This window comes from Parambassis ranga, chromosome 12, assembly GCF_900634625.1.
Source record: "Parambassis ranga chromosome 12, fParRan2.1, whole genome shotgun sequence".
Lineage (NCBI taxonomy): Eukaryota > Metazoa > Chordata > Actinopteri > Ambassidae > Parambassis > Parambassis ranga.
This window is the reverse complement of record NC_041032.1, coordinates 12345871-12358035: the sequence shown is the minus strand read 5'-3', so window position 1 is coordinate 12358035 and position 12165 is coordinate 12345871. Positions and strand designations below refer to the sequence as shown.

At 39.8% G+C, this 12165-nt stretch overlaps 1 protein-coding gene across 1 annotated transcript; it reads right to left on the bottom strand.

Moving 5' to 3' along the window:
- Nucleotides 1-1494: 1494 nt before the first annotated feature.
- Nucleotides 1495-10551, bottom strand: aif1l (allograft inflammatory factor 1-like). Its single transcript, XM_028417550.1, has 6 exons — nucleotides 10389-10551; nucleotides 10151-10212; nucleotides 8193-8259; nucleotides 6099-6140; nucleotides 5088-5250; nucleotides 1495-2903 (listed from the first exon to the last, which is right to left on the bottom strand). The coding sequence occupies exons 1-6, from the start codon at nucleotides 10411-10413 to the stop codon at nucleotides 2816-2818; spliced, it is 447 nt and encodes a 148-aa protein (XP_028273351.1). The 5' UTR covers nucleotides 10414-10551; the 3' UTR covers nucleotides 1495-2815.
- Nucleotides 10552-12165: the final 1614 nt, after the last annotated feature.

Here is a 12165-nt window from a genome sequence, read left to right as displayed (position 1 = left end):
CTAAGTGTGTCTTAAATAACTCAAAGGAGTGTTTTTCTGCAAACAAAAGGCATACTCTAAAGTACAGGTTGAGTAAATACAGCTTTCAGTGAGTGCTGGAGTGATTATTAAAGAAAGAAAGGCCTGGTAAACAGTTACCATGACTCCCCAGGGAAGTCTGGTAAGAATCAACAGTCCTGTCAGTATGTTTGTGTGTGTGTGAATACTGTGTATTTCTGTATGCGCTTGAAAGGATGTAAGAGCATAAGAAATCCTGTGGAAGTCCAGTACCACACAACTTTACACGTGAAGGTCCCCAGGGGCCCCAGACCTGCACTTTTTAGTTCACTATTTAAACTCTAGGGCCCCTTGAGGGTCCCTATTGCTTGTAATTTCTTTTCATTGGTGACCTCTTGTGGTTACACACAAGCGCAGTTTATCTGCACTAACAAAGAAGTGTTGCAATGTGTGTTGTATTTGTTGTTTTCCTGTTATCTGTGATCAGGAGAAGTTGCTTAACCCATTGGTATCTTTTAGTTTGTTTTTGTGTTTGGAAGTGGGTCAAAGGTTTGAGGAGCGTAACAATTCAAACTGTAAGGGCTGTAATGACGTTCATGTGACTCATAGCCCAGTTGAACAGGATACATTTAATTACACAAAAGGGGTATTAATGAATAACATTAATAATATTTAATAATTTGGATTTATGATCACATTTGGGATATTATGCATGTTTACATACATTGACTGATACCAAAATGGCTCCTTTAACTTTATCAGTGTGATGACTTTATACACCGAGCAACAGTGTAAAGAAGCTCTAATGCTAAAGGACACAAATTAAAGCTAAAAAAGTACATTAAAGTAAAGTATGCATGTTAATGAGCTGTTTGGATGGTGTTTATGTGTAATTGTCCAGCAGGTGGCAATGTTTACTTAAGAGATACACAGAAGGGTGATCATGGATGTGCAGTGTGTCTATTCCACGACAGAATTATACAATTGATGAGTAATGAGTAGGTGGAAGTAGGTGTGCATTAAATGTCCTCAACACTGTTCAGGAGTTTCTGTTGGTAAGAAGCACAGAAAACAGGAGCCCGGGGGGGTTAGTGTCACCATCATTAGCAACATTTATTTTTAACTTCTAAGTACCGTCTTCCTCCTCCACGGTGTCTATGTAAGCTAGCAGTTAATTACACAGAACACTGGTTATCATTTTAATTACAGAGGTGCTTATTATAATCCCACTGGACCAGTCTGTTATCACGAATGTTAGAGTGTTGTTTATTATCCTCTGCTTCTCACTCAAGCAACTGGCCTTCTAAGCCAGAAACAATAACACACATTTAAATATATGTTCGAGGGCACCCAAAACTATTTACCTTTTCATAAAAACATGTTATTTCTTAAGTGTGTGTATGCACACATGTACAATAAGCAACATAAAACATGTATTAGAAGGAACCCCCTAGTGTATTAAGCCAACTCTGTTCAAACTCAACAACAATGAACTGAAATCCAGTGTAAGAAGAATTTTATTCCTTTGGTGTCTGCAAACAATGTGCATCTTAACAACACTAAAAATATGGTAATTTACCTACCACATGGAAACATTAGAATAGTGAAAAACATGTTATGTGTACAAGTTCCAATTTTACAGCAAATAGCATGAGTTACACTGGAGAGACAAAACACAGAGGCACAACATACAGAACTCATAGAGGACAATAAGCCAAAAGATAAACATCTGGAAACAATAAAAGGGGGAAAAAAGATAAACCACCCAACAAACAGATGAAATGTTTGAAGTGACATATAAAATAACGGTTAGAAAAAAGAAACCACAGATCCTACATTTTAAAAAAAACCCATCACATGTGAATTCACTCACTCAGAATAGTAAGGAAACATATCAACAAACATTAAAATGATCTTACAGATTACTTATGGTTGCCTGGAGATAATAAGCTGAGAGGACTGCTTGAACTGCACTGCACTGTTTGAAGCTCTACAGTATCTGTATGTTGAGGCACTTGGAAAGAATATGATTGTACTATGTGTAGCATATTATGTACATGTGTTCTGCGTGTGTGCCTGTAAATCACACTCCTTCCAATAAGAGCAGACCTCACAGATCAGAAACTGAGTCAAATTTGCTGTTCTTCAAGTCGCTTGTGGAAAGACTCACGGTCAACATGATCTCTTCTCTCAACTATGTGTGTGTGAATATTCAAAAAACAAAAAAACAAAGACAAGCAAAGCAGTCCGCTCTTCTGCAGAAATGGTGACTTAGTTACTGATTCCAGATCAGTGTTTCAGCTCAAAGGGCTGACGACCCAGAGGAAATGGGCTTGGCCTATAATCTCTGGCACCTGATCTAAAGTGAGGCGGTGACTAACATTAGCCTGGCAGAAATCCACGCAAGACCACTGAAGACAGCACATTAAGAAAAAAGTGTTGGAAAAACTGCTTCTTCTCCTTGTGCTTCTCTAAAAACGCTGTGGAGTATTTCAAAATTTCCCTTAAAATATTACCATGAAACACATACCTACAAAATGTCATTTATCAAGCTGATTACATGGAAAACTATCACTGCTACATTTTAATTGAGGAAAAAAAAAAAGATGAATAATAAAATTCACAGTCAAACATCATTTAGTGAGTTTCGGGCTCAGTATTCCAAATAACAGAAACCTTGCACGTATCGTACTGTATATTCACAACAAAACATCCTCGCTCACTGGTCCCACATTAAAACGACACCCCACATGTTATTCAATGCAAACCACTGATGGTCCCCATGCCTCAACAGCACACTGGAGGCCAACATCTACGCTTAAGGCAGGCTAGCGATGTCTCGCTTCGGAGGGGGTCCTGATGGTTTGCAGGGAGAACCGTTGGCTTTGTCTTCAAAAATCAAAACTCTGAAAGGGAGCGAAGCAAGAAAGAGTTAATACAATGGCAATATTTAATGTTATCTGCTAGAGCAAAAGTGAGGCAACGGACATAATCTGTGAAGCTTATTAAGATAAGATAAGATAAAACTTTATTAATGCTGAAGGAAATTCTTGTGCTAGAGGGTATCAAGTTACATTAAATGCAGTTAAGTACAGAGTATAAGAGTATAAGTGTCACTAAAATCCAAATCAGAGTACAAAATGCAGTATCAGCACAATATATGATGCATGGATACAAATATAGACCAGTGGAGGGAATGACAGTGATGCATGACATGGCTATCTAGCTCCTCTCCCTACAGAAAGGGGAGGAGTTATACAGTCTGATGGCCACTGGCAGGAAGGACCTCCTGTGGCGTTCTGTGCTGCTCCTCAGTAGTCTCAGTCTACTTATTGTTGTTCTAATTGTTAAAACTAAAATTAATTTAGACCACTTGAACTGAAGGCTTAACCTAACGCTTTCAGCACCATGGATAGCAGCATATAGCCGGGAAAATATTGATTAAAATCAAAGAAGAGGTCAACAAAAGCACAGTCATCCTCAGTTATGGTCAGGATATGAAACAGCTGAGCAATAAGTGAAAGGAATGAAGTGAAACCACAAAGGGACTGAGGGGTGGTTGAGGCTTTACAGTCAAGAGTGAGCGATCTGACAGGAGCTATTCAGGGCGAATGCCTGTCTTTAATTTCCTTTTTTGGAAAACTCTGCAAAGCTCCGCTAAGCCCATAAGGAGCAATCATCCCAACGGTGAAACCGGCACTCAGCGACTCAAACTCTGGCACATCTCTCTGGCAGCCACTCTCACTCACTGTGTGTCATCACATTAAGAGATAACCTCCTCTTCTCTTCAGGTCGGTTCACTGACAGTCAGCAATTAAATACTGCTGAATTTTACAGCATGTAGCGCCTGGAAACAACAACAGTTGACTCATATACCTCATTTATCTTTCATTAAAAAAAAAAACTTCAGTCAATTACATTGCCTGTGTGAATTTATTGTATTGCCCAGTACAGCCTGAGCCAAACAGTGGAGCCTGACATCAATCACTTTCTTCTAATTGCAACCAAATCAATTGTTGTCCTGCCAGATGGATTGAATAACACTATTCTGAATAGTGCACTTTTGTACTCTGGACTTCTCTCTACCATCTATTCTCTCTAAAGCAGCACACAAGAGAGGCGTTGTAGACCTTTGCTGTTATCAGCAAGGCCAGCAGGCTGCTAGTTAGAGTATAAAAAGCCATATTACAAAGAGCCAGTTACTCCCTAATGGGAGATAAGCCCTCAGACTACAACTGCCAAAAGTCCTTTTGTCGGATCTGTGCATATCATATGTATCACAAAATATCAGGAGACAATATCTGGAAGCCAAACCCACTCAGCTTGTGTTTTAATATTACTAGAAAGCTGCATGAACTAGTGGATGAAAAAGGCAGGAAGTAAGTGAGACATCTATAAATAACAACTGCAGGATTATAGGATATACTTGTGAAAAAAGGTTGAGGGCAAAGAAGGAAAAGTTATGCATGTATTTTTTCTGCTTGGTGTTTTTGGGATTATGAGATTTGTCTGCTAAAAGGTCCAGCCGGCTCAGCCCAGCGGGGCTGACACGCTGCAGTCATTCTAGCTCATGCTGCTGCAGATTGACCCAGTGCAAGACTGCTTTAAAAGGCTTAAACCAGCTACTCTAACCCATTTTCAAATAGACAGAAATATATCTCATCACTAGGCAACACAGAGAAGATGGTGATTACATACTTGCTTGACATGAACATGAATTTTCTTGACAGATTCAGATGGGTTTTAGTGTTTTTGTTAGGCCTATATGACCGTCTGTGGGTTAATCAGCCTATAATCAGTTACCTAAGCACATGATCCCAGCTAAAGATAAGGATGGGTTGACTATGGATAGGCCATATAGATGGGTTTTGTTGCCATGGTGATTAACAACTAATGCAGCATGTGGGCAGTGACTTCATTGGTAGTTATCTTCAACACCCCCTGCTGATGGATAAAACAATTGGCTGACACAGTGCACAATACATATCCTCTCTGTCACATGCACACAATGAACCAGCAGATGGTTTACAGGCTGTCAGCATAAAGATAAATATATCATCATCATCACACAGTCCCAGGGGTTTACTTACAATTTGAGCACAGCTGAGCGTTTGCCCAGCATCATCTTGACAAAGTCCCTGTAGTTGATAGTGTTGCTGCTGCCGCCCGTCACCTCCACAATCATCTTTTTCAACTCCAGGTGGGTCTTGGGAACACCCAGTTTCTCCATCGTTCGTTTCAAACCCATTAAATCTGAGACAAGCAGAGATTAGTATTATCAATAGTATTAGCACCATTTTTTTTAAATTTAATGATAAAAGAAGCCATCAGGAGTGCTGACAGAAGGTTTCTTGAATAGTTGTAGATGTGTCACCAAGCAAACTTATTACATAAGAAAACTATGGTCTCATAGCCACCAGACAACACTGACTCAGCTTGTACCCAAATGAATGTTTTGAAACAAAAACAAGTGCATCAGCAACTCCTGTGTTCATCGAGGTAAAATTATTGTTTATATCAATGGAGACTTGTGGCTTTAACAAGGGCAATTTAACAGCTACAGCCCCCCATCAGGAAAAGCTGTCTAGCTACAGACCCCTTAAAAAGTTAAGGAGGGCTGTGTATATTGAAAACTGATAATATCAAATATTTTCTTTTACTTTAAATCAACTGAGGGAGTTGGCCATGTTCCTGAAGTAAAAGCTTGAAACCAGACTGTGGAGTCATAGTGGCAGCTCAGTGAGGCACTGGATTTGCACAATTCTTCATATTATAGAATTTTTCTGAGTGAGTTGTTGGGTTTGGGCAGTTAAGTGTAAACAATAACAAAAAGAAAAAGAAAAAACTATTAATTATTTGTTGACAAACTTAGTAATGATTTTCTTTACATCTGCTCAGGAGCTGAAGACCTTTCACACTGCTGTACAGCATAGTCTCACTTTACATACAGAAAACCACCATGACACATGAGCCCTGTGTCACAGTGGCCAGACAATACACACAGTATTAATTACTGTTCCCTCATGTCGACACTGCGTATGTTTCAGCTGACAGTTGTTATCTGGGGTGCAGCTGGTGTTTTGGTGCTGGTTATTACTCACCAATCTCTCCTTGGTCGTTCAGGTCAAACTCTGCATATTTATCTGGAAAAAAACACACACAGAAGCAGATTATTGCCAACAGCAGTGATGCATTCTCACGTCACATACACCACACTCTCAGGTGCACAACATTTAAACTAACACTAATACCCAGCTAGTATCTTACAGGGGTCAGGAAGACAGCCAACACTCTCTGTCTAGAGATCTCACACCCTGCAGACAGCTGACACAGCAAAGGGACAGACACAAACAGCTGAGAATGACAGGTGTGTTTTTTTTACGCCTGTCTGTCAGTGGGAAGCAGGCAAAGGACAGCTGAGTGGAGTTGGCAGATTGATAGTGAGAGGGTAAAATGTAGGAGAAACACACCACAAATTAGGGAGGAGAATTAAAATTGGTTGCACTGTCATTAATTAAACGACATTGAGTAGTTTAATTATGGCCTTTATTAACTGTATAAACAGAACTTGCATTAAGTAATAAAACACATTAACAGCCACTGCAGTGGTTTCTTCTCTGCAACACTAAGCACAGATATTTTCCTGCTTCTCCCTAAATTTCTCCCCCATTCTCTTTTCTGTAGAAGACCACTTTAGTCAGATTACACTTGCTATTTCTGTCCCACAATGGGAGCTCTGTGTGCGTATTCGGAGGGAGAGAGAGAGAGGAGAGGGAACTGTGTTAACTGTGGGAGCCCATGGGGAGTGGGACAGGACAATGCCGACCCTGTTCGTAAACTCTGAGGAACGGGCCTCCACACACACACACACAGTAGAGTTTTTTTTGAGAGGGCACTTGTCGTAGGGCAGCCTGTTGATCATCTGCAGTCACAGAAAATGGCTCAACTTAACAAAACTGAAGTCTTCAGTTCTTCCTTTTGACCTACATTCCTTAAGCTGCTGACAAAAATGTGGCATCAAATCCTAACCATAACCTCAACTATGAGTTTCTTCTACTTCTCTTTGACATTTATAAGGAAGTCTGCAATATAATTCTGACTTAACCAGATTTGTTTACTGATGTTTGTCGACCGAATCCATTCGCAGCTTCATCTGGGACTTGCTGATAAAATTGAGACTTGCTGATAAAATTGCTTAAATAGATAAGTTGATTCGTTAACTTCCTCTGCCACATTGGACCACAGATAAACAAGGAATGTTCCCATTAATAGATGCCAACTCTCAGGGACGATAAAAGACTTCAATTAGGGCTTCAGTTTGATATCTTAACATCTTTTCCTCTCTTTTGGAAGGAAAAAATAGAGATTCTTTGCCAAAAAGAAAACCAAATTTTACGTTTTATTTTACTGCACACTTCTAAACCAAAGATTTGAATAATGGAGAAAGAAAAAACAGAAAAAAATCATTTAGAACCATTTGCTGGAGACATCATGTAAATGTTAAACAGGGCATGTTTTAAGAATCATCATGCTTTGACATGATTTGGATGTTAGTTAAAAGCAGCATGTAGATGTCGACCTCTGGGTCACTGGGACAGTATGGAAAAGATAGAAAAACAGCAATCCTCCCAGGATCTGGGTGTCAGGTCATCTTTCTGTTTATATATTACTGCTCCATTTCCTCCAGCAAACTTACACTGCAAGTAGGACACCATAGCATACTTCTCGTTTCAAAGCTTGAGCATCTTATTAGTATAAAAAGACATATCAGGAAATGTTTCTTTGGGGAAAAAAATAAAACAAAATACGTAGTATGCGAGGAATGGGGAGGGATTCTTTGATAAATCATGTGATTCTATTTCTGTAATTAACCAGTGGCAGTGTATCTTTGTTCCCAGGAGCTATGAGATTACCCAGCAAAGTTCTGAATATTGAAACAACAAGAAGAGGAACGCCCCAGCACATTCCTCTCAGTCCACCGAGGACTTGGCCTTGCAAATCTTTTAGAAATCCCAGCAGTCCGTCTTTCCCACAGAGAAAAACAAAATGCTGAAGAATAAAAATGTGTGCGCAGCCCGCCAAACAAATAAACAAATACTGAGGTCGAGACAAAAGCCAGGAAAAAGGAACACTTCCTTAAAAAGACAAGCCGACAATGCTAGATAGTGAGGGGGAGACTCAGACTGTTTGCTTACTTTTGAAGCCTTCCAATTTCTCCGCCAGATCCTCTTCATCCCTGTATTTCTGGTCTTCCAGGTATTCCTAGGAAGGAGGAAAAAGATAAGGGTGAAAAAGAAAGCAGGTTTTGCAGCTTTTAATGAAACTTAAAGACCCTTGAACCAGCTCCTCTGAAGTCAATAATCAATCTCAATATTCTTGAGAAACTGTTAGTTTTATACAACACTCCTTTTATAGAAGAAAGCCTACTCAATCTGAGTGTGTAATGTAAAAAGTGAAGAGTGATGACTCACAGCGTTAAGATGTTCCTCTTACTGGATTGTCATTACTTATTACTACGTTCCTTAATTGGAACACCTCACAGGGGTATAAAGGAGCCTGAAGGGAGCTTCTCTAATGAAATTATAATGATGCAATCTGCCATGTGGGAGTCATCTTTCCAAACAGAAGAGAGAGCAGGAAAAACAGAGAGTGTGGTTGTTCTTTGCATTAACCTCTATGTGTCTGTCAAGCATGTAATTAAGGGTACAAAGGATGAACAACACAACTGGATGTTTATCAGGGTCGCCTGACTCAGCTGTACTGAATCACTGCTGCACTCCCACCCTGCACAAGAATGTCCACTCACACTCTCAGTGCAAGTGTACATTTGAACAAGTACAGTGGCAGCATTACAAGGAATCCAATCTGTAAAGATTTTCACAATAATCAGGTCAAACACTGAATGTAGCCAGATGTTAATAATATGATTTTGAAGCAGCACACATATGCTTTCTTCTGTCAAACTATAAGCAAATGTGTCTTCTGGATTAGTCCAAAAACACAACAATTAGTCAGAGCAGGAGATGCCACTTTTAAACATGATTTGTGCGAGCAACAGATCAAAACTCAGCGATTGTAACGGGAAAAATCTGCAAGGATTAGTTGACTGAAAGAATATAAAAAGTTCACCATGTTAATTATCAATTAATTACTTAAGTCATGTCTCAATTAAATGCATACATAGTAAAAATTAGACTGACACTACAAGACTTCTTTGCATCACTCTGTGCTTAAGGAAGGAAGGAATTTTCAGTTTTTAAGAAGTGTTGATAATAATCTGCTGCTTAATTGGTAATAAAAATTCATCCTTTGGGTTAAATGTTCTGATTTGAAGCTTTGATTCTGACACCCTGTATTACCTGTCCTAAGTAATGAGTAACTTCCACATGCAAAACAATGCAAGGACTTCATCAGAGGATCAACTAATGTAAACGCAGGATTTAGATGAAATGGAAGTGAGGGGGTTAATCACTGTATAGCTGTTATTGTTAGGCCTGGAAGCTCAGAGATCGTGGGTCATTTCTCTTCCTGTTTCTCTAATAAACAAATGAAGCGTATAAAAAAAAAACCCTGAATAACTGGAACAGCAGGGGGGTTGTGCACAGAAGAGTCACAGTAATGCTTTTATATGATGACAGGCGGCCAGCCAGAGTAAAGGAGGGAGCATCAATCTGTGGGGCATACTAACACTTATCTGCAAAATCTAGGCATTCAAACAAAGGGCTCATTCAAACACCTGTTTCACAGGAAGAGAGCACAGCAGTCATGGATACGAAACACCCTCCGAATAATCAATAGTCGGGTCAAAGGCAAATACTCGTCTCTGAACACGGACATGTGTGACGGCATGCATCCTATTCAACAAGTGCCACAAATCTGCAGGGGGCCAAATCGATAAAATGCCCCCAGCAGCAGCAGCAGCAGCAGCAGCACCGCCATACTCAGCTACAGTAACTGTGAGTGGTAGTTGTGGTGGTTCATTATTCACAGCGCTGCTGCTCAGTAATCTGAACGCCGAGAATCCTCAGTGTGGCCGCACGTTGAAAAAAAACAAGGCCAATGCCAAGTCAAGTGTGCTCCAGCTCATTACATTCAAATTCCCGTGTAGGTGCCGTTAGACACGCTCACAGAAAAATAAAAACACCGTGCGTACCTGGTTGATTTCTTCCAGTTTTTGCCTTTGCTGCTCCTTTAACAGTCCGAACGCTTTCCCACCTGCGAACAGAACAATACATCATTTTAATAGCTAGCTAGTTAACATCGACACGAGCTTAAAGTCAACGGTAGCCGGGCGGCCGCAGATGCTCTATTGTAGAGACTCGGAGCTTTTAGCTAGCGACACACATAATCAGATACCCGAGGAAAAAAGACTGAATAATCCGCTTTATTACCTTGAACGTTTTGATTCGAAGGCATCCTGGAATTTATCTGTGGTGTATATATATATATATCCAGAAAATATAAAATATCCGAGTCACGAGGGTCCCGCAACTGTCTGCCAGGGCGATGCTCCTGTTTTGAGATTGGGCTCAATGGGCCACTCGGCACCGGTGTCAAGACGAAAGCATTTGTGTGTAGCACATCCGGTGCGGCCTTTCAAAATAAAACGATGACCTACATCGTAAAATGCATTTTAAAAAATAAAATAAATTGAAATATTAAGAAAATATAATTATATAGTAATAAAAGCAAAATTGATATAATTAATACACAAATTAGCCAACGCTAATATTTGTAACGACTTACTTGTGTGACGTACTGCCACTAACAATGTTTTTTTTTAATCAGAATTATTATTTTAATAGTTTTATTCAATTAATTGTTTCACTATAGTGCAATATCAAGAGATGGAGATCAAGAGATTCGTTTGTGTCACAGTCCCTATTGTAATATTGCAAATCGGGACATAATCTTACTTCATGCTCTTATTTTGAAGACTGAAACGTCTAAATTCCGGTGTCTTTGTGTAGAAACAGTCTTCATCGGTGAGTGATGCTCTTTGAGAAAACGGCTGCTGCTGCTTTAGTCGTGCTCTCCATCATGTGGTGAACGAGGAGGCTGCAGATACTGAGGGCGTGACCCGGACAAGCTGGCACAGATGCATGGATGCAGATTTATGTAATTATTCACAAACAAATTCCAAGTGTGCAAACACAAATTACAAAACAATAAGACTGCTGTTTTCACGCCACCCCAATGTGACAGTGAACAGAATAATGTCTCTGACACAGTTTAGGCTTGTAAACACTGATCCACTAAAAACTGTTCAAAAACACTCCATCCTCAGTCTACTGGGCTCCAGCTCTGGGAGTGTCTGCTTTTTGCATTCATTAATTCTCTGTTAGGGCTGCTTAGTTTTAAATAAATCATGACCTTGGCAAGACCACAGTCTGCTCCTAAATTGAACGTACTGCAAAGCACTTTCAAATTATTATATGCTGATCTCCCAGTAATCATTAGCTTTCTGTTGTATTTGTTGATGAACTATACTGTATAGGACCAATAAGATACACATGAGTCTTGTTATTCATTCCCTGAGACTTACAGGTCAACCATGAACATCTGGCATGTCTAAGTGTCAAAGGTAACTGAGGGTGAAGGCTGTGGAGATTAAAAGAGCACAGGTAGTATGCACGCACTGCTTATTGGATCTTATAGACATTGCTGTGCAGGATTGTTGAGAACGTTGTTTTGTTGTATGACAGTCATGCTGTCATAGATAAGGGAAAGAGGGTAATTGCATCCTTGGAAGGTGTGCTTAAATGGCTGGAGGGAAGTGAGGTGAGAAAGGTTTTGTGGAAAGTGAGAGGAAGGAATCTGGTGGTGATGATGAGAAGAGAAGAAGCTTCCTCCCACAAACCTAAATATGTGCATGTTAAGTTATATGGGGATTGTTTACTGGGGAGTGTGAGTGGTTTGTCTGTGTGGTGTCTCTCTCATAGTCTCAATAGGGAACTATTTAATCTATATGTCATATTATTATTTTAAGAAAACATATTAAATAATCCCAACAATAAACTCAGTAAACACAGTTTTACACTGTATGGATGCTGACATAATAATAAAACACCCTCTTACTTAGCACAGGGCAGATTAATGCATGGCTCTGTAGTTAGCTAAGCATAGATGCAAAGCTGGTGAGCTCTGCAGGAAACACAGCCATTCATT

Bases quoted from the DNA above. Each gene is read 5' to 3' on its own strand.
- aif1l (XM_028417550.1), bottom strand. From the start codon at position 10,413: ATGCCTTCGAATCAAAACGTTCAAG. The intron at 10,213-10,388 runs GTAATAAAGCGG...TTCTGTTCGCAG, and splicing joins TTCGAATCAAAACGTTCAAG to GTGGGAAAGCGTTCGGACTG. The intron at 2,904-5,087 runs GTAAGTAAACCC...GCTCCCTTTCAG, and splicing joins CGCTCAGCTGTGCTCAAATT to AGTTTTGATTTTTGAAGACA.